Source organism: Eleutherodactylus coqui, chromosome 3, assembly GCF_035609145.1.
Source record: "Eleutherodactylus coqui strain aEleCoq1 chromosome 3, aEleCoq1.hap1, whole genome shotgun sequence".
NCBI classification, from domain to species: Eukaryota; Metazoa; Chordata; class Amphibia; order Anura; family Eleutherodactylidae; genus Eleutherodactylus; species Eleutherodactylus coqui.
Window position 1 is genome coordinate 121,590,612 of NC_089839.1, and position 23,644 is coordinate 121,614,255.

The 23,644-nt window shown below is 48.1% G+C and overlaps 1 protein-coding gene across 1 annotated transcript in view; it reads right to left on the reverse strand.

The window, feature by feature from the left end:
• Nucleotides 1-23,644, reverse strand: part of KMO (kynurenine 3-monooxygenase) — an 848,456-nt gene that overhangs the window by 445,280 nt on the left and 379,532 nt on the right. The window contains exons 7-8 of the mRNA XM_066594875.1: nt 16,853-17,018; nt 15,917-15,988 (exon numbers count right to left, since the gene is read on the reverse strand). Coding sequence (XP_066450972.1) covers nt 15,917-15,988; nt 16,853-17,018 — 238 coding nt within the window. The remainder of the gene's footprint in view (nt 1-15,916; nt 15,989-16,852; nt 17,019-23,644) is intronic.

A 23,644-nucleotide genomic window follows, 5' to 3' on the forward strand; every position in this document is an offset into this window, starting at 1 on the left:
CCCCGCGCTCTGGTGACTTCTTACTTACCGGTTGAAGATGGCCGCCGGGATCTTTTCCCTCGTTGGACCGCAGGGCTTCTGTGCGGTCCATTGCCGATTCCAGCCTCCTGATTGGCTGGAATCGGCACGTGACGGGGCGGAGCTACACGGAGCTACACGGAGCCCCATTGAGAAAAGAAGAAGACCCGGACTGCGCAAGCGCGTCTAATTTGGCCATTAGACGCTGAAAATTAGGCGGCTCCATGGAAACGAGGACGCTAGCAACGGAGCAGGTAAGTGAAAAATTTCTTATAACTTCTGTATGGCTCATAATTAATGCACAATGTACATTACAAAGTGCATTAATATGGCCATACAGAAGTGTATAGACCCACTTTCTTTTGCGGGACAACCCCTTTAAGTAAAGTACTTAATTATGCATTATAGGCACAAGATTGTAGTGTGAGATTTGTGCGTTGCAAAATGCACAAATATGAACCCCATCCTTTTGAATGGGGTCATAAACATGAGCGATTTTTTTTCCTGCTTTGCGATGCGATGTGGGGACAAAAGAAAGATAGCCGCATGTCCTATCTTTAGGCATGCCCTCGCATCGTATCTCCCATTGTCTTCAAAGGGGCTGGCGGCAGCATCACACCAAGTGCTAGATGCATGCAAGGTCTCCCCATTGAGAACAGTGGAAAACGTGGGAGATTTAAAAAACAAAACAAAAAAAAACGCACATCGCAGAAAGATAGAGCGTCCTGCTATTTTTGATCTCCCAACATCACATCAGTGAAAACATTGCAGATGGGAAGGAAACAGTTGTAAATCATTGGTTTCATAATCTGCTTTTTTACTCACTCTCACATCAGGTCAAAATAGCACGTTTTTTTGCCCGTGTGAAACCACCCTTAACCATTTCCCGCCACAGCGCGTAACTGTATGTCCTGGCAGGGAGGTACTTAGTGCAACAGCACATAGTTATGCCCTAAGGATATCAGGCACCAGGAGTCTGCTGTCATTGATAGCCGACCTCCCCCTGCAACAGCGGGGGCGCATCGAGACAGCGACCCCGCTGTTAACTCCTTCCCTGCCATGTTCTATTTAGATCAAGGCATGTAAAGGGATCAGAGAGGGAACTCCCTCTGTGACATTATAGGACTCTCGCAATATAATCGCGGAGAGACTGATGGGTTTTCATGGCAACAGGATGCCAGATACAGACATCCTGCATTGCAGTGACTATGAACGCTATTAAAAGCGATAAGGCATTGCAGGACAGAAGTCCTGCAATGCTTTATCATAGCGATCATAGGTGTGATTGTACAAGTCCACTACAGGGACATAAACTGTGTAAAAAAAGATAAAAACAATGTAAAAAAACAACCTTTTTTCTGTTTTTCCCATATTAGCATAATTAAAAAAAAAAATTAAAATCCCACATATTTGGTATCATCATATCCGTAACGACTAGAGATGATTGAGCACCAAAATGCTCGGGTGCTCGTTGCTTGAGTCGAACTTTCCGCAATGCTCGAGGGTTCGTTTCGAGTAACGAACCCCATTGAAGTCAATGGGCGACTCGAGCATTTTTGTATATCACCCATGCTCCGCTAAGGTTTTCATTGGTGAAAATCTGGAAAACCCAAGAAAGTGATGGAAACGACACAGAAACGGATAGGGCAGGTGAGGGGCAACATGCTGGGCTGCATTTCAGGTTCCCAGGTCCCACTATTAAGCCACAATAGAGGCAAGAGTGGGCCCCCCATAACAATTTTTACTTCGGACAAACCCTCATTAGCAAGGCACACCTTAGCTAAGCACCACACTACCTCCAACTAAGCACAAGCACTGCCTGCGGGACACACCGCCACCTCTTCTCCTGGGTTACATGCTGCCCAACCCCCCCCCCCCCCGCACGACCCAGTGTCCACAGCGCACACCGAAGTGTCCCTGTGCAGCCTTCAGCTGCCCTCATGCCACACGCACACCACCCTCATGTCTATTTATAAGTGTGTCTGCGATCAGGAGGAATCGGAGGCACACACTGCAGAGGGTTGGCAGGGCCTGGCAGTGACCCTCTTTAAAAGGGGCAGGGCGATAGCCCACAATGCTGTACAGAAGCAATGAGAAATCCAATCCTGTGCCACCTCCGTCAGGAGCTGCAAACGTGGGCATAGCAATGGGGAATCCATGTGCCACACAGTATTCATTCTGTCAAGGTGTCGCATAGCTCAATCGACACTGCAAGGGGAAAGCCATCTGCGCTCTGCCCCCTACCCAAGTCAGTCAGTGTCTTTGTGCCAGACAGGTCAAACACTGCAATGGGAACTAAGTTTGCACCAACAGCATAGGTGGGTCCTAGGAAACCCAAGACATAAACAAAAAATAGATCTGAGCGGCCAAACATGGCAGTCTTGCACTGCGCCCACGACATAGGCCTCGGCCCACAGCTTCAGCAATCCTAGGCAGGAAGCGGACTTTCACTGCACCCAGGACATAGGCCTCTGCACAAACCCTCAGCAATCGCGGGCCTACAGTGCTGACTCCAATGCTGGCGTAGCTGTGCACGTCTCATTAGCGCTGTATTGCTCCTGTAGTTTGTCCCAATGCAGTGCCCTGGATAGTAGAGCTAACGTCAGATTAAATACAGGTGGGCTTCGGCCCACACTGCATGCCCCAGTCAGACTGGGCTTTTTTATAAATAGTCACAGGCAGGTACAACTCCGCAATGGGAATTCCGTGTGCCCCCACAGCAGGGGTGGCTCCCTGGAACCCACCGGCGGTACATAAATACATCCCATTGCAGTGCCCTGCACAGCTGAGGTAACGCCAGATAAAATACAGGTGGGCTTTGGCCCACACTGCATGCCCCAGTCAGACTGGGGTTTTTTATACATACACACTGGCAGGTACAACTCCCCAATGTGAAGTCCCTGTGGACCCACAGCATGGGTGGCTCCCTGGAACCCACCGGCGGTACATAACTATATCCCATTGCAGTGCCCTGGACAGCAGAGCTAACATCAGATTACATACAGGTGGGCTTCAACCCACACTGCATGCCCTAGTCAGACTGGGTAATCTTTTTTTGGGCCATGTACGTGGAACACCGCGATGGGAACACTTAGTGCACTCATAGTATGCATCGACCCCTGTAATACTCCTGTAGCTAAGGTATACGTACACCCCACTAACAGTTATGTTGCAGAAGTCTAGGGAGACCCTATTAACACTTCTGTAGTTACAGTATAGACGGACCCCAGTAACATTTCAGTAGCTGCAGTATAGGCAGAGCACAGTATCAGTTACATTTCAGTAGTAACGGTATCCACAGACCCCTGTAACATTTCCGTAACAGCAGGATAGGCATAGCCCAGTATTGGTGGGATTTCAGTAGTAACAGTATAGACAGATTGACAACACCTATGTGGAAATGCTAGTATTTTCTAAGACAAGAGAGGGGCATTTGATTGCAATGAAAAGGATACTCAAGGTACTGAAAGTCTGCACTCCTTCTCATCTCAAGTTGGAAAATGGAAAGGCTTCATTCCTATGGTTTCCGTTGTCCATTTCAAAGTGTTAGCAAATAGCAATCCACGTTTCCGGCTACTACCACGCGAGCATCTTTCTTAGGAATTACCAAAGATGACCACAAATAAAGGCCTCATCATCGGTCAGTCCAAAATCATTGGACTTCAGGGAGTATGTGGTTCTCAGCTGGCCTGCTTCTATTTAGGGTCGGTACCTGCTGCCACTCAGTCCCTTGCCCTGCAGGGATGGTGTGTTCTATAGTCACCTGTATTCCAACCTCAGCTGTACGCTAATCTTTGGATTTAGCAGTACCAAGAACTTTTAAGCCACCAATGCTCTACCAGTTGGCTGAAAGCTTGAGCTAGGGATAACGGAATACTACCGCGGTTGTATTTAGTTGGTTTTCAGGATGTGGCCAGGATTAAGTGGGCCGTGGCGGGGGGGTGGTGGTGGGCTTTTTTTATTGTGTCGTTTAAGGTGAAATTCTTGGACTGCCACCAGACGGACCACTGTGAAAGCATTTGCCAAGAATATTTTCATTGTTGGAGGAGGAGGAGGGGGATGTCTTTGAGGCAGTACGTGTCCTGTCCCCGCGTCCGTGGTTATATGCACCTTGGCAGTAACCGCGTTGCTGAAAAATTGTCGTGCCTGGGGACCTAATAGCGCGGCCTCGCCACCATCATGTCTTTGGCAAGCCTCCGTTTCCACAACCCTGTAACATAGCAGTAGCAGCAGTATAGGCAGAGCCGAGAATTAGTAACATTTCAGTGGTAAGAGTATGGACAGACCCCAGTAACATTTAATTGGCAGCAGTAGGGACAGACCCCACTAACATTTCATTTGCAGCAGTATAGACAGACCCCTGTAACATTTCAGTAGTATAAGTCTAGACAGACCCCAGTAACAGTTCAGTAGTATAAGTCTAGACAGACCCCAGTAACATTTCAGTTCCAGCAGTGTAGACAACCCCAGTAACATTTCAGTAGTATCAGTTGCGACATGCCCCAGTAACATTTCAGTTCCAGCAGTGTGGACAGACCCCAGTAACATTTCAGTTCCAGCAGTGCAGACAGACCCCAGTAACATTTCAGTAGCAACAGTATAGACAGACCCCAGTAACATTTCAGTAGCAACAGTATAGACAGACCCCAGTAACATTTCAGTAGCAACAGTATAGACAGACCCCAGTAACATTTCATTTACAGCAGTATTGACAGACCCCAGTAACATTTCAGTAGTATCATTAGGGACAGGCCCCAGTAACATTTCAGTTCCAGCAGTGCAGACAGGCCCCAGTAACATTTCAGTAGTAGTAACAGTATAGACACACCCCTTTAAGATTCCCGTTGCAGCAGTGTAGGCTGAACCCAGTAACATTTCATTTGCAGCAGTATTGACAGAGTGCAGTAACTTTTCAGTTGTAATAACAGTATAGACAGACCCCAGTAACATTAACGTAGAAGCAGTATGGACAAAGCAGCAGATTCACAATTCCCTTGCAGCAGTGTAGGGAGAGTACACATTTGTTACATTTCAGTAGTAGCAGTATAGTCAGACCCTAGTAACATTTACGTAGAAGCAGTATGGACAAAGCAGCAGATAAACATTTCCCTGGCAGCAGTGTAGGGAGAGTACAGCATTTGTAACATTTCAGTAGTAGCAGTATAGAGAGGCCCCTAGTAACATTAACGTAGAAGCAGTATGGGCAGAGCCCACTATTAGTTACATTTCTGTTATAGCAGTATAGACATGCCCTAGTAACATTTCCGTTGAAGCAGTATGGGCAGAGCCCAGTATTAGTAAAATTACAGTAGTAGGGGCGTGGCCGGACAAGCAGCGGGACAGTCGCATCAGAGCGAGCTCCGCCGCTGCCCGATGTTTACTTGCTTGTCCCGCAAGAGGAAAACACAGGAGAGACCCGAGAACTACCTCACGAACATCCTCGGGGGTAGAGGATCGCGTAGAGCCGTCTCCGGGCCAAATCGAAGCCGGACCAAGGTAGGGCCTACACGGCCCAGGCAAGCCGCGGACTAAAGTGCCGGCGGCCGCAAACCGGAAGGAGCCGCGGGACCACTCGGAGTGAGCACACCTCTGAGGAAGACAGCGAAGCCTCCCCAGCCACAGACGAGAGGACTCCCAGGCGAGAGAAGAGGAGGAGAGGCAGCGGTGAACACCCAGAATCAGCGGTCGAGTCACGACCCAAGGCAAGGAACCCCGCGGACCGGAAGTGGATGCAGGCCGCAAGCGGGAAGCCGCAGACCCCATCAGCAGCAGACGGAGGGACCTCCGGTGAGCAATAACAGGAGAGGGGGAGAACCTGGCATACAGTGACAACAGGCGCCAGACAGGCCGCTGCAGAGTGCAGGAGAGCGGGAAACTGCGGACCCCCCTCACCCTCCCGATATAGAAAGGAGAACCTGTGGGGAGCACGAACAGTAGAAGGAAGGGGTCAGAAGACACAATCCAGCGGCACAGAGGTAGGACAGCACGGGGAGGGGAGAGAATAACTTGACGTGCAATAGGGGAGGCTGGGGACAGCTGAGGGAGACCCCGGGTGCAATCACAAGCCATAAACAGCCCCGGACGCCACGACCCTGACGACGGGAAACCCAGGGAAGCCTATCTGTACCACATAAAAGCCAAGGCTCCCAATAGCGCCAGAAGAGTCGACCTGAGCTATAATCAGCGAACATAGCTGTAGTGAGGCTCTTCCCCCTCCTCCTCCCTCTGACCAAGCTTCCAGCAAAGATAGCCCCCACAAAGGGAGAACGTTCCCCGAAGGAGATATACAAAACAAGAACAGAGAATCCCAAACAACATATAGCAATACAGAAGAACTACACGCCATAACGCAATCCAGCAAACCCCTCCAGGAAATAAAACGTGCCCCGACTGCCTGTCAAGATAGCAACCCCCACTCAGAGCCTGAGCAGAGCTAGTTGCTTCGGGTAATGAGACCCTAGTCTCTGCTCCATCGGGACATTCGCACTATGATATAAGACAAACAGAGCAAGATCTACCAGCATCCATTGGTCATACCAAGCAGCAAGTAAAAAAGCATGACTAAAACCAAAGGTAAAACAGCAAAGACCCCTTCCAAAGGCACGCTTTTGAATATGATCACATCCCAATCCCAAGCAGATACCCCTTCCCCCACAGCGTCCAGGAGCCCCTCAGAGATTGATGCAGAAGAAGAAAACACAGAAACAAGGCATGACACCACAGACCACGCGAGTCTACTAACAAAAATGGAGATCTTTAAAACAGCACTCTCTGCCGCAGTAAAGGACTTTACTGAACAGATTCGGGATCTGGGGCAAAGAACGGAGGATCTTGAGAAAAAAAAAACAGAGGACATAATCGAAGTTATAGAAACAGATCGAGGCTACGTGGCAGACCTAGAATCCAAAGTGGACCAAATGGAAGCCAAACTAGAGGATCTGGAGAACAGATCGAGGCGATCCAATATCAGAATTCGGGGCCTCTCGGAAACGATCACAGCCTTGAAACAGACAGCTATTAATCTCTTCTCTGCACTCCTGCCCCAGCTTGATTAAGCCTCATTCAAAATAGATCGAATCCATAGGGCACTTGCGAAGCCCCCAAATCCAGAGCTGCCGAGAGATGTAGTGGTTAAGCTACACTACAGCGAAGTGAGAGATCAACTCCTGGCGGCGGCTAGGAATCTTACCCCATTACCGGGAATGTCCCCCTCCGTTCAACTCTACGCAGATATAGCCCCATCCACATTGGCGAAAAGGCGAATGTTCAGGCCAATCACACAAGCCTTAATAACGGCCAATATCAGATATAAGCGGGCATTCCCGTTCGCACTTATCTTTCAGAATCAAGGCAGAACATACACAATGAAGACTTTAGAGGAAGCCTATGAAACCCTGGAGAGAGTACAGATACAAGTAGAAAGACCATCAGAAACAAGAAGAGTGCGCCCACGCCTCAGGTGATCCTGGGTCACTCCACACCCGCTACAAAACAGACCCAGACCACGAGAACGAAATGCATCGAACAACGGGCCCGACAGAGCCTAGAGATGACCGGATAGATTTGAGATGGATGCTGTAACCTCGTTTGTCACCCTCCAAAGCTCCTGGAGGAGTAGAAAGGGAAAGAAAGGAGGGAGGACTGGGAGGGGGGGGGGAGGAGAATGGACATTTACATGGACAAACAAACAAATCTTTTTGTCACAATAAGCATAACAAGGGAGGAATGGGGGAGTGCCCATGGGGGGAGACCCCATGGGGGCGTTCTTCCATGGCAGGAACGCAAATTGATCACAATTAATGTTATGGAATGGAGTGCCTAGTCCCATGATGGTAGAAAAGTTGCTGAGTACATCAGAGATGGAAGGGTTGCCAAAAGGTGACACCAATCCAATCTCTGGCCTTAAGGGTCCGAGGACCCTAGTTAACCTTGCGTTACCAAGTGTTTCACCGACCCCACATACACAGAGGGGAAAGGTGGTTATGTTTGAAAACCTGTTTATAATTGTTTTTGAATTAAGATCACAGGTCGTCTCTCAGAAAAAGGGTCAGACTGGAGGACAACAGAAAGACGAACATAGGTTCCAGGGTAAGGACATCACAGCGAGCCCAGACTACACTTCCAAATGGTATGTCTAATATCCCATAATGTGAGAAGATTTAATTCACCGAACAAACGGAGGAAAGCCTTTATGACATATGCTAAACATAAACCAGATATAATCTGTATCCAGGAGACACATTTCTCCCACAACTCAGCTCCGAGATATATTAACCACAACTACACAAGAAGCTTTGCGTCCACAGCGAACAAGAAACACAGGGGGGTACTGACACTGCTACATAATTCATTCCCTCTCCAGGGGATACACTCAGAAAGCAACCAAGAAGGGAGATACTGCCTTACATGGGGTACAATCCACGACCAGCCACTGCTAATAGTCAACATGTATGCCCCTTCAGAGAACCCCTGGCCCCATTTGCGTAAAGTAGCAAACCAAATAGCGAGATTCCCACAACACTAGGTCTTGTGGGCAGGGGACTTCAACTTCCCTTTCCACAAATCACTAGACAGATCAAGTAACACCCCAGACAGATTCTCAGACAAGCAGAGGAAAGAATGGGAAGCCAAACTAGAACACCACAGACTAGCTGACTGTTGGAGAGAGGTCCATGGGAAGGATAGAGGATATACCTTTTTCTCAGCGCCAAATCAGACCTACTCTAGACTTGACTATGTGCTAATTTCAACACAGCTTGTGCCTCAGCTTGTGACCGCCAGACATTACCCAAATGCATGGTCAGACCACGATGTGGTACTTTGCGAAATAGAACTAGGAAATACCCCGAGCAATGTTTTTAGGTTGAGACTGAATGAGGTGACTCTGAAGGACCCAATCAGCTCAAATAAAATTTTGACCCAAATCACAGAATTCTTTGAATTAAATAAGGGACCAGAAAACAAACCGCAATGGGTCTGGCTCTCCCACAAGGCTTATATCCGGGGCAGATTAATTCAAATGGCCTCCCAAAAAAAAGGGAAAGATCCAAAACCTTTCAGGCCTTAGAAAGGAGGCTATTTCTCCTAGAAAACCTGAATCAAAGACACCCGACACGAGCAACCGCGAAAGAGATCAGGGACATTAAACTCCAGCTAAATATCATATTGTCGGAAAAAGTAGAGAGGGCATTACAATGGACAAAATATAAATATTATAAATTCGCAAACAAACCAGATAGAATGCTAGCCATAAAATTACGAGAAACGCAAATATTAAACTCGGTATTCAAATTATACACCCCACACAATACGACAACTACTAATCCAACAAAAATTTACGATACATTTGCCGATTTCTATATGTCTTTGTACCGGGAGCATAAAGGGGGAGGGGAAACCCAGAGAAAGGAATTCCTAGAATCAGTGCAACTACCCAACATAGGTCAGGAGCAGGGGGATCTATTAAATGCTGATATCATGGTAGAGGAAATAGAGGAGGTAATAGATAATCTAAAACAGGGTAAGGCTCCACGCCCAGATGGCCTCACAGCTATATATTATAAGAAATATAAAGACCATCTGACCGGACCTCTTAGGGAAATGTACCAGACCATAATGGATGGACATACCCCACGCTCTCCCCCAAAAATTATAGGCCAATATCGCTCCTAAACTTAGATTATAAAATTTTTTACAGGTGTCCTAGCGAGGTGATTGAACCTTTTTCTCACAAAATTAGTACGTAAGGACCAGGTAGGCTTCATTCCGCAGAGGCAGGCGCCGGACAACATCAGGAAAGTACTAAATATTATTGAACAAGCCCAGAGAAATAATAATCCCCTGACCATGCTCGCTTTGGACATTGAAAAAGCGTTTGACTCCATATCCTGGGAATACCTGTTCGCCTTGCTGGGACACATGGGCTTTAGAGGGGAATTTCTACAGGCAATAAAATCCTTGTACTCCCAACCCTCAACCCTATTAAAATTACCAACAACCAAGGAAAGATTAATCCCAATAAAGCGAGGCACCCGGCAGGGATGCACCCTCTCCCCAGCGCTTTTTGCTCTAGCTATGTAACCGCTAGCGATAGCTATCAGGGAAAATCCAAACATAAAAGGAGTCACCTTAGGAGAGAGGGAATATAAAATTAATTTATTCGCGGATGATATGTTACTAACTATCACCCAACCCTTAACAACTCTACCAAACCTGGTGAATCTCCTGGAGAGGTGGGCATCCCTGATGGGACTAAAAGTAAATACAGACAAGAGCGATATAATGCATATAAACACCCCACCCTCCCTAATAAAGCTAATAGACATAAATTTTGGATTTAAACTACAGACACAATATATACCATATCTGGGTATTAATCTAACTCCCTCTTTGTCTTCCCTATACAAACGAAATTATCCGCCACTAATTAAGAAACTGATCGCTGAGCTAGCAAAATGGGATGATCCCATGCTTTCATGGATGGGAAGAATAAATGCGATAAAAATGAATACCCTGCCCCGGATACTATACCTGTTTCGGACATTGCCCATTCCTATCCCAAACGGGGTTCTGGATGACTTTCAGAGGGCCATATTCAGGTTCATCTGGGCCGGAAAATGGGCAAGGATCAAAAATAGGACCATGTACTACAACAAAAAACTGGGGGCCTCTCGGTACCTAATCTAAAAAAATATTATGTAGCAGCAAGACTGGCACAATGAATTGAAACCCTAGGGGGTTCAAAAGCTCCGCTCTGGGTGAACATGGAGACACATAAGCTAGCCCCACACACCCCCGAGGAACTGACTTGGTCGGCAGGCCCATTAAGGTCAAACCTCCTCGAGAAGAGCCCACTCTCATACCACTCTTTACGCATATGGAGGGAATCAAGATATAACTACAAACTCTCCAATAATCCATCAAGATTACTACCATTGATACCAAATGAAAAGTTCCCCCCAAGTAGAGATCTGATACATTTCCAATAGTGGAAAATTAATGAGCTCACAAATATATATATATAACATGACGGAAAACTCCAAAATACTTACCATGGACCAATTTAAAACTAAATTCAATCCTCCCATGTCCGAGTACTTTAGAATCAACCAAGTGTACCACTTCCTAGGCTCACTCAGGCTCCCACGAACTCATCCAGACTTAACAGCGTTCGAGAGATTGTGCCTGAGGGACCCTATGAAAAAGGGGTCCCTATCCCTGATTTATAATGAGTTGAACAGACCGGGGGGAGAGGGAAAACTCCCATACATGGAAAAATGGGAAAAGGACTTAAAAATAAGTCTACCACTAGAGAAATGGAGACAATGTTGTGAGACAGTAGCGAAGGGGAGCCACCAGGTGACCTTGACAGAAACATCAATAAAGATTCTCCACCGAACCCACCTGGTACCACACAGATTGCATCAGATATACCAATCCACCTCGCCTCTATGTTTCAGAGGTTGTAACGAATTGGGCACACAAGCTCATATATGGTGGACATGCCCGGTGGTCGCGAGGCTGTGGACACAAGTTCACAGGCTTCTACAGAGGCTATTCATAGGCAATCTATATAGAACTCCAGCAGTACTTCTACTGGGGGACCACCAACCAGGGATCAGATATCGAGCCCATAAGCTGATCCAGGTAATATGTATGGCCGCCAGAATTCACATTGCCTCTAGGTGGAAGCAGAGAAACCTCTCCTTCCGAGACGTACTTGATAGAGTCTCCCGCATAGCATTATATGAGAGACTGCACGCGGTGGGAACAGATACTCTAGAAAAATTTGGGGAGATATGGGACCCCTGGGTGAACATGGTGGATATACCGGGAATACGACACATCTTCCAGTCAACATGAAAATGAGACCCCCAAGACAAATAGTCAAAAGAAAAATGAAAACACCTAGTCAAGGAATGAGAGACGACCATGGTTGATCTATGTTACAATGTTACCAAAAGTTTATTGTTTGAATTGATAAAGTTAGAAGTTACAACTATTCTATGAAACACACCCTCCAGTGAAATCTGGAGAGAGAGAGTTAGAGGAATAACAAGAATAGAAACAATAATGGCAAGAAAGTAGTACACTCATTCTAGGAATAAGCCTAATGTGATATGATATGCTGTACCCCCTGCGAGGGAAAACCCATTCTTGATTACTTGAAAAAGTTGTACTTAACACGATTGATTTTCAAATAAAATATTTTGAAACTAAAATTACAGTAGTAACAGTATACACCATCCAAGGTAACATTTCAGGAGCAGAAGTATCGGCAGACCGAAGTTACATTTCTGTTGCAGAAGTATAGTCAGACCCCTGTAGCATTACTGTGGCAGAAGTATAGGTAGGCAGAACAGAGTTACATTTCTGTAGCAAAAGTGTAGGCCAACCCCAGACACAGTGGTGTAGCATGAGTGCAGGCGAAGCCCATAAAAATTACTTGGATTACATTGTAGGCGAGGGCCCGAAAAATTGGTGTACCGACAGTACAAATGTACCCCACAAAAAATTGCCCATGCCCAACCCAGAGGGCAGGTGAAACCCATTAATCAAAATAAAAATTGATTCAGGTGGAAGTTTCAGTGCTTTAATGAGAATTGAAACAGATAAATATTATTTAGAAAAGTTATATGAGCCTTTTGGCCCACAGAAAAATTGCCCGTTCGCGGTGATTACGTGAGGTTTCAGGAGGAGGAACCGGAGGAGGAGGACGAATATCATACACAGATTGATAAAGGTCTTTAGGTAGCGCTGCTGTCCGCTGGTGGAGAAGAGAAGTTTGGGGAAATCTAGGCTTTGTTCATCTTTATGAGTGTAAGCCTGTAGGCACTGTCAGTTGACAGGCGGGTACGCTTGTCCGTGATGATTCCCCCAGCTGCACTAAACACCCTCTCTGACAAGATGCTAGCCGCAGGGCAAGCCAGCACCTCCAGGGCATACAGCGCGAGTTCGGGCCACGTGTCCAGCTTTGACACCCAGTAGTTGTACGGAGCAGAGGTGTCACGGAGGACAGTGGTACAATCGGCTACGTACTCCCTCACCATCTTCTTACAGTGCTCCCGCCGACTCAGCCTTGACTGGGGAGGACATGCTGCCTGATCTCCGTGCCTCCCCTTCTACTTGGCCCTCGGAACTGCGCCTTCTGCCACTAGCGCTGTCAGATGGGAAGTTTACCATCAGTTTGTCCACCAGGGCCCTGTGGTATTGCATCACTCTCAAACCCCTTTCCTCTTCGGGAATGAGAGTGGAAAGGTTCTCCTTATACCGTGGGTCGAGCAGTTTGTACACCCAGTAATCCGTAGTGGCCAGAATGCATCTAACGCGAGGGTCACGAGAAAGGCATGCTAACATAAAGTCAGCCATGTGTGCCAGGGTACCTGTACACAACATATGGCTGTCCTCACTAGGAAGATCACTTTGAGTATCCTCCTCCTCAGGCCATACACGCTGAATGGATGAGAGGCAAGCAGCATGGGTACCCTCTGCAGTGGGCCCAGCTGTCCCTTCCTCCTCAGGCTCCTCCCCCTCCTCAACGCGCTGAGATATAGACATGAGGGTGCTCTGACTATCCAGCGACATACTGTCTTCCCCCGCCTCCATTTCCGACGACAAAGCGTCTGCCTTTATACTTTGCAGGGAACTTGTCAACAGGCGTAGCAGGGGAATGGTGACGCTAATGATTGCAGCATCGTCGCTCACCATCAGGGTAGACTCCTCAAAGTTTCCAAGGACCTGGCAGATATCTGCCATTCATGCCCACTCCTCTGAGAAGAATTGAGGAGGCTGACTCCCACTACGCCGCCCATGTTGGAGTTGATATTCCACTATATCTCTACGCTGCTCATACAGCCGGGCCAACATGTGGAGCGTAGAGTTCCACCGTGTGGGCACGTCACAAAGCAGTCTGTGCACTGGCAGATTAAACCGATGTTGCAGGATCCGCAGGGTGGCAGCGTCCGTATTGGACTTGCGGAAATGTGCGCTGACCCGGCGCACCTTGCCGAGGAGGTCTGACAAGTGTGGGTAGCCTTTCAGAAACTGCTGAACCACCAAGTTAAAGACGTGGGCCAGGCATGGCACGTGCATGAGGCTGCCGAGCTGCAGAGCCGCCACAAGGTTATGGCCGTTGTCACACACGACCATGCCCGGTTGCAGGCTCAGTGGTGAAAGCCAGCGGTCGGTCTGCTCTGTCAGACCGTGCAACAGTTCGTGGGTCGTGTGCCTCTTCTCTCCTAAGCTGAGTAGTTTCAGCACGGCCTGCTGATGCTTGCCCACCACGGTGCTGCCGCACGACACTGACTCCTGGCGACGTGCTGCTGCTGACACGTCTTGATTGCGAGGTTGAGGTTGCGTTGGAGGAGGAGGAGGAGGAGGAAGGTTTAGTGGAGGTGGCATACACCGACGCAGAAACCAGCACCGATCTGGGGGCCTGCAATTCTGGGGGTGGGTAGGACATGCTCGGTCCCAGCCTCCACTAAATTCACCCAATGTGCCATCAGGGAGATATAGTGGCCCTGCCCGCCTGTGCTTGTCCACGTGTCCGTTGTTAAGTGGACCTTGCCAGTAACCGAGTTGGTGAGGGCGCGTACAATGTTGCGTGAGACGTGGTCGTGCAGGGCTGGGACGGCACACCGTGAAAAATAGAAGTATTTTTATCCACGTTACTTTGAGTTCTCATCTGTTTGGATGTACTCTATTTTGGAAACCACCTGATCGAGTGGCTAGTGGTGGACGTGAGTATATAACTCTCCCAATTGGAAGTATATGCAACGAGCGTGGATGGATAAAACGAGGTGAGACTGCTTATCTTATAAAACATGTCCTTAAGGGGTTAAAGAAATGTATTTGCAAAAGAAAAACCCTATGAAATAAACTGTTAAAAACCCTGCAAAATCTATATAACAGGTTAAAAAATGGTGCGTGTAACCAGCTTCAAATGAAAAGATGGAACAATGCCTCGACAGTGCCAATTATTGGACGTCAATGTCAGACCTTTTAAGGCTTCTATTGGAGGAAAAGGGGATTGTCTCAGAATGCTGAGGAATAGCATCACATTAGAAAGAGCCCACTCAGCAGGTGTTTTCAAAAAGTATGCTGAAGGATCGAACACTTGATTTTGTCACTGTGGGTTAGCTGTGGCTTCGCTGATTTTCCGTGGAAAATCAGCAGCAAATACGGCCTGTTTGACCACACTCTAACACAACACACACACATTGCAGAAATTCACTGCAAATTTGTGTGGATCCGCACCAAAATTTGCATCAAAATATAGATGTAATGCAAAGATTTTGACACATATTTGGTACTTGTACAAATTTCGCTTCCTCATTTGAAGAGGTCACAGCCAATCCGAAGATCCACAGAATAAACTGACATGCAAAATCAGCAACATGGGTCAATTTACAAATTTCTTCAGCAACATGAGAATTGGATTTCTCAAAATGCATTCACTGTGCAGGTACAATAATATGCTGCAGATCTTCACCATCCAATTCTGCTGCAGAAAATAGTTTATGTATCTGCCACAGGTCAACATACCTTTATGTAAACACTGGCTGATATACCCGGCCTCACCCGAGTTAATTTGATACAGGTGTTTACATATTGTTTGCATATAAAATTTTATGATTTTTTTTTACTTCAGAGTAACCGAAGAATAAAATACGTATACACATAGAGGAGCGTTAGATTCTCCTCAGGCTGCATGTACAGATGTCCCTCTACAGAATGTGCCACCCCTCCCACTCACCTCATTTAGGACCTAAAACATGCTTCCGCTAAATTTCATGTTTGCACGACATCAGGAAGTTAGAGAATTAGTGGCAAATCGGTCAGTCAGTGAAAGCTTTCATCTTTATATGTATGGATTTAAGCAGCTATATTGATATCTTACCAGATTAGGTAATGCAATCATCATAAATGTATTTCTTGGCCATATGTGTAAATAGTTAGGTTCCATAGCAAACTGGAAAATAAAAATGTAACAAAAGTAATCTGAAGTGACAAGTTGTTTTTTCAACTATTTGTCAAGAATAATTTACACATGCAAAAAAAAGAGTAGGTGAACCCTTGAAATCAATAGCCTGTAGATCTCAGTTTAGCAGCAAATTACCTCTAATAAACTTTACTAGTAGCTACTGATAAGATTTGCATAACTAAGCAGACATTTTGGACCAGTCCTCCCTGCAAAAAGCATTCCACAACACACACACACACGGAAGTGGGTCTGGGGTGATGTTTGAGCCATACACCAAACACCCCATCCGAATTGGACTTAACAGCCTATTAGGACAAAAGAACAATATAAACACAGTATGTAAATGCAGAACAAAACTATTTATAACAAAACTAAAAGCTAATCCTACTATACCAATATAAGGAAACCTAAAAGTAGGTTGATCACCCTAATGAGGGCAGCCGCATGACCTCCTGTCTGTGTGCTGTTCAATGTACGGCACACCGCACATGTACATGTACTTACGCTATTTTTATCCAAGAATTGGACAAGTGCATATACCCATTTAAATGATGGGTCAGATGATTTTCGATCAGAATAACCTGCTATAGAAGTAAGACCACCCGCATAATAAACATTTTCTTCATTATCATTGGTAACTACTGTTGGTGTGGCAGTAATAGTTGGATAACAACAAGGTTTTCAGGCTCTTGGTTGCATGCTCACTAATTCATTTAAAGAGGTGATATTGCAATATTTGTTAATATCTCTAATATGTTGCTATGCTAACAATAGAAAGATAATTTTCATTTGATTAAACTATTAGGCACTTTTTAAAAGTAGTTTATAACCTCTTTAGTATTTTTAACGTACTTCTCCATTTTTAGGTGAAATTGTCAATTCCTTGTATCCATGAGGAATATATACTTGACTGTAATTAAAACGCATTTTCTTCATGAATTGTTTTCTTACAGACGAAAAGGCACCATCACATCCCACAATCAAATCTGCATGTGTCTGCTTCACAATGCCTTGCTCCCTGAAAAATAAAAACAATGACAATCAGTGAAAATAATACGTTAAAATCTATCAGTTACCATTTCCAGGCTAGCAGTCAATCAAGAGCACTGAACTGATTTCCGTAGGAAGCAGGCAGCTCCATTCTCACTGTTGTGGGCAGGTGACTAGCGTGTTCACCAAAAAAATGTGTGATGTTAAAATACTATTGTATAAGGCTACATTTACAGGCCTCCTTGTTGAGGACACAGAAAGAATACACAAACTTACAAACTGTGCATGCATACCAAGTAGAGATGAGCGAGCACCGAAATGCTTGGGTGCTCGTTGCTCGAGTCGAGCTTTCCGCGATGCTCGAGGGTTCGTTTCGAGTAACGAACCCCATTGAAGTCAATGGGCGACTCGAGCATTTTTGTATATGACCGATGCTCGCTAAGGTTTTCATTTGTGCAAATCTGCAAAACCTACGAAAGTGATGGAAACAACACAGATACGGATAGCGCAGGCGAGGGGCAATATGCAGGGCTGCATCTCAGGTTCCCAGGTCTCACTATTAAGCCACAATAGCGGCAAGAGTGCCCCCCCCAACAATTTTTACTTCAGACAAACCCTCATTAGCAAGGCACACCTTAGCTAAGCACCACACTACCTCCAACCAAGCACAATCACTGCCTGCAGGACACACCGCTGCCTCTTCTTCTGGGTTACATTCTGCCGAACCCTACCGCACGACCCTGCGTCCAATGGGGACTCCATGTGTCCACACACTACTCATTCTGTTTGGGTGTCGGATACCTCATCGACAACGCAAGGGGTAAACCATCTGAACTCTGCACCCTACCCAAGTCTGTCAGTGTTTTGGGGACAGACAGGTAAAACACCTCAATGGGAAGTCTGTGTGCACCCACAGCATGGGTGGCCCCCAGAAACCCACAGACGGTACATAAAGAAATCCCATTGCAGTGTCCCGGATAGCTGAGGTTACGTGATAGAAAATACATGTTGGCCTTGGCCCACACGCCATGCCCTAGACATTCTGGGTTTCTTTAAAAGTGCCAGGCAGGTACAACTCTGCTATGGCAAGTCTGTGTGCACCCGCAGCATGGGTGGCTAGCAGGAACACACAGACGGTACAGAAAGAAATCCCATTGCAGTGCCCTGCATAGCTGCGGTTGCGTGAGAGGAAATACATGTTGGCTGCGGCCCACACGCCATGCCCTAGTCAGTCTGGGTTGTTTTTCGGGCCAGATAGGTAGAAAACCGCGATGGGAAGACTCAGTGCACCCATAGTATACACAGACCACTGTAATATTCCTGTAGCAAAGGTATAAGCTGACCCCAGTAACAGTTATGTTACAGAAGTCTAGGGAGACCCCAGTAACATTTCTGTAGTAACAGTATAGAACTAGCCAAGTGACATTTCTGTAGTAACAGTAGAGACAGATCCCTGTAGCATTTCAGAAGCAGCAGTATATGCAGACCCCTGTAACATTTCAGTAGCAGCAGTACAAGCAGAGCCCAGTATTTGTAACAGTATAGACAGACCCCAGTAACATTTCAGTTGTAACAGTATAGATCAAGCCCAGTGACATTTCTGTAGTAACAGTAGAGGCAGACCCCAGTAACATTTTTGTAGCAGAAGTACATGCAGACCCCTGTATCATTTCAGTAGTAACACTATAGACAGATCCCAGTAACATTTCTGCAGCAGAAGTATAGGCAGACCCCTGTAACATTCAAGTGGCAGCAGTATAGGCAGACCCCTGTAACATGTAAGTGGTAGCAGTATAGGCAGACCCCTGTAACTTTCTCGTAGCAGAAGTATAGGCAGAATACAGCTCACGGTTGCTTCATTTGTAACACAGCCTGGAGGCAGCCCTGTTGAAAAAATTGGTTCATGTAACAGTCTCAAAACTTTTGAAACTTAGAAAAATTGGTAGATGTAGATGAGCCTTTTGGGCCGCAGAAAAATTGGCCGTTCAGCGCGATGACATGTTGTTTCTGGAGGAGGTGTAGCAGGAGGAGGACTAATGTCAGAGACAGATTGACAAAGAGAAATGCCCCGTTTTCCCGGTGATAGAGGAGTGCTTTTATCTGCGGTTGCAGTGATAAGAATCTTTAGGTTCTGCTGCTCTCCGCCAGTGGAGAAGAGAAGTCTGGGGAAATCCAGGCTTTGTTCATCTTTATGAGTGTAAGCATGTCGGCACTGGCAGTTGACAGGCAGGTACACTTGTCTGTGATGATTCCCCCAGCTGCACTAAACACCCTCTCTGACAAGACACTAGCGGCAGGGCAAGCCAGCACCTCCAGGGCATACAGCGCATGTTCGTGCCATGTGTCCAGCTTTGACACCCAATAGTTGTATGGAGCTGAGGTATCACGGAGGACGGTGGTACAATCAGCTATGTACTCCCTCACCATCCTTTTACAGTGCTCCCGCCGACTCAGCCTTGACTGGGGAGCGGTGACACAGTCTTGCTGGGGAGCCATAAAGCTGGCAAAGGCCTTGGAGAGTGTTCCCCTGCCTGCGCTGTACATGCTGCCTGATCTCCACGCCTCCCCTGCTACTTGGCCCTCGGAACTGCGCCTTCTGCCACTAGCGCTGTCGGATGGGAATTTTACCATCAGTTTGTTCGCCAGGGTCCTGTGGTATAGCATCACTCTCGAACCCCTTTCCTTTTTGGGTATGAGAGTGGAAAGGTTCTCCTTATACTGTGGGTCGAGCAGTGTGTACACCCAGTAATCCGTAGTGGCCAGAATGCGTGTAACGCGAGGGTCACGAGAAAGGCATCCTAAGATGAGGTCCGCCATGTGTGCCAGGGTACACATGGCTGTCCTCACTAGGAAGATCACTTTCAGGATCAGGATCCTCCTCCTCAGGCCATACACGCTGAAAGGATGACAGGCAAGCAGCATGGGTACCCTCAGCAGTGGGCCAAGCTGTCCCTTCCCCCTCATCCTCCTCCTCAACGCGCTGAGATATAGACATGAGGGTGCTCTGACTATCCAGTGACATACTGTCTTCCCCCGCCTCCGTTTCCAAGCGCAAAGCGTCTGCCTTTATGCTTTGCAGGGAACTTCTCAAGAGGCATAGCAGAGGAATGGTGACGCTAATGATTGCAGCATCGCCGCTCACCATCTGGGTAGACTCCTCAAAGTTTCCAAGGACCTGGCAGATGTCTGCCAACCAGGCCCACTCTTCTGTAAAGAATTGAGGAGGCTGACTCCCACTACGCCGCCCATGTTGGAGTTGGTATTCCACTATAGCTCTACACTGCTCATAGAGCCTGGCCAACATGTGGAGCGTAGAGTTCCACCGTGTGGGCATGTCGCACAGCAGTCGGTGCACTGGCAGATTAAACCGATGTTGCAGGGTCCGCAGGGTGGCAGCGTCCGTCTTGGACTTGCGAAAATGTGCGCTGACCCGGCGCACCTTTCCGAGCAGGTCTGACAAGCGTGGGTAGCTTTTCAGAAACCGCTGAACCACCAAATCAAAGACGTGGGCCAGGCATGGCACGTGCGTGAGGCTGCCGAGCTGCAGAGCTGCCACCAGGTTACGGCCGTTGTCACACACGACCATGCCCGGTTGCAGGCTGAGTGGCGAAAGCCAGCGGTCGGTCTGCTCTGTCAGACCCTGCAGCAGTTCGTGGGCCATGTGCCTCTTCTCTCCTAAGCTGAGTAGTTTCAGCACGGCCTGCTGGCGCTTGCCCACCGCTGTGCTGCCACCCCGCGCGACACCGACTGGTGGCGACGTGCTGCTGCTGACACATCTTGATTGCGAGACAGAGGTTGCGTAGGAGGAGGAGGAGGAGGGTGGTTTAGTGGAGGAAGCATACACCGCCGCAGATACCAGCACCGAGCTGGGGCCCACAATTCTGGGGGTGGGTAGGACGTGGGCGGTCTCAGGCTCAGACTCTGTCCCAGCCTCCACTAAATTCACCCAATGTGCCGTCAGGGAGATATAGTGGCCCTACCCGCCTGTGCTTGTCCACGTGTCCGCTGTTAAGTGGACCTTGGCAGTAACCGCGTTGGTGAAGGCGCGTACAATGTTGCGGGAGACGTGGTCATGCAGGGCTGGGACGGCAGATCGGGAAAAGTAGTGGCGACTGGGAACCAAGTAGCACGGGGCCGCCGCCGCCATCATGTTTTTGAAAGCCTCCGTTTCCACAAGCCTATACGGCAGCATCTCCAGGCTGATCAATTTGGCTATGTGCACGTTTAACGCTTGAGCATGCGGGTGCGTGGCGGCGTACTTGCGCTCAAACAGTTGCGCTAGCGACGGCTGGACGCTGTGCTAAGAGACATTGCTGGATGGGGCCGAGGACAGCGGAGGTGAGCGTGTGGGTGCAGGTCGGGAGACGGTCGTGCCTGTGTCCTGAGAGGGGGGTTGGATCTCAGTGGCAGGTTGGGGCACAGGGGGAGAGGCAGTGGTGCAAACCGGAGGCGGTGAACTGCATTCGTCCCACCTGGTGGGGTGCTTGGCCATCATATGTCTGCGCATGCTGGTGGTGGTGAGGCTGGTGGTGGTGGCTCCCCGGCTGATCTTGGCGCGACAAAGGTTGCACACCACTGTTCGTCGGTCGTCTGCACGCTCAGGGAAAAACTGCCAGACCTTTGAGCACCTCGGCCTCTGCAGAGTGGCATGGCGCGAGGGGGCGCTTTGGGAAACAGTTGGTGGATTATTCGGTCTGGCCCTGACTCTACCCCTGGCCACCGCACTGCCTCTTCCAACCTGCCCTGCTGCTGCACTTGCCTCCCCCTCTGAAGACCTGTCCTCAGTAGGCTTAGCAAACCAGGTGGGGTCAGTCACCTCATCGTCTTGCTGCTCTTCCTCCGCATCCTCTGTGCGCTCCTCCCTCGGACTTACTGCAATTGCTGCTACCTGAGTGATAGACAACTGTTTCTCATCGTCATCGTCCTCCTCACCCACTGAAAGCTCTTGAGACAGTTGCCGGAAGTCCCCAGCCTCATCCCCCGGACCCCGGGAACTTTCCAAAGGTTGGGCATCGGTCACGACAAACTCCTCCGGTGGGAGAGGAACCATTGTTGCCCATTCTGGGCAGGGGCCCGAGAACAGTTCCTGGGAGTCTGCCTGCTCCTCAGAATGTGTCATTGTAATGGAGTGAGGAGGCTGGGAGGAAGGAGGAGCAGCAGCCAGAGGATTCAGAGTTGCAGCAGTGGACGGCGTAGAAGTCTGGGTGGTCGATAGATTGCTGGATGCACTTTCTGCCATCCACGACAGGACCTGCTCACACTGCTCATTTTCTAATAAAGGTCTACCGCGTGGACCCATTAAATGTGCTATGAATGTGGGGACGCCAGAAACGTGCCTCTCTCCTAATCCCGCAGCAGTCGGCTGCGATACACCTGGATCAGGAGCTCGGCCTGTGCCCACACCCTGACTTGGGCCTCCGTGTCCTTGCCCGCGTCCACGTCCTCTAGGTCTACCCCTACCCCTCAGCATGGTGTATTACGTGTAGAGTAGAAACAGAACGCTGTAATTAAATGTGCCGCTTATTGGCCTGTGGTTGGAGGCTGACTTCGCTTACGGAGCGCACAGCAGACCCAGGAAACAATTTTGCGCACGCCTGTAGTGATACGTAGGTGCGTATCACTCAGCTAGTGGAATTCACAGCGCAGAAGCAGTCAAGTTGCCAAAGGGCAGTGGTACGCCTTAAGTATTTGGCTTCCCTTTTTTTAAATGGTGAGCTGAAACAGCAGACAGAAACTGTATGCAGCGTATATTATGTTTACTGTTTCCCTCTGGCGCTATGACGGCGGTGATGTAACGGGCACAGCAGAGCCAGGAAACAATTTTGCGCAAGCCTGCTGTAACGCTTAGCTGCATATAATTAGGACTACTACCCCCAGCAGACACGCAGTACACTGAAGACGGTCACAGGCAGCCCAAATATAGCATTTTCCCCCAATTTCTTTGAAAAAGCCCACTGCCTATATAGACAGTATATCTCTTTCACCTTTCCCACTGTCCCTGCCTCACCAGTACTGCCCCTATACTGAGTAAAATGACTGCAGACTGAGGACGCAGTGATCTGCACGCCCGATATACAAAAGAAAAAAAAAAAAGTGCAATACTGCTAAAAGCAGCCTCAACAGTACTGCACACGGTCAGATGTGGCCCTAAGAAGGACCGTTGGGGTTCTTCAAGCCTAAAATAACACCTAATGCTCTCCCTATAGCAGCAGCAGCATCAGCAGCACTTTCCCTGATCTCTGTCAGAATGCATGTGTGGCGAGCCACGGGCGGGGCAGATTTTAATACTCAGGTGACACCTGATCTCCCCAGCCACTCACTGCAGGGGGGTGGTATAGGGCTGGAACGTCACAGGAGGAAGTTGTAATGCCTTCCATGTCTTTCTATTGGCCAGAAAAGCGCACTAATGTCTCAGAGATGAAAGTGAAAGTAACTCGAACATCTCGTGGCGCTCGTCTCGAGTAACGAGCATCTCGAACACCCTAATACTCGAACGAGCATCATGCTCGGACGAGTACGCTCGCTCATCTCTAAAAGGTTTTATACAAGGACAAAACACCCTAAAAATATTAAAACTGCAATAGTGGCAACAGTGATTTTGCAAACCCCAGATAGCCCAATCACGATGCTTCTAAGCTTAGATGCTGAGAAAGC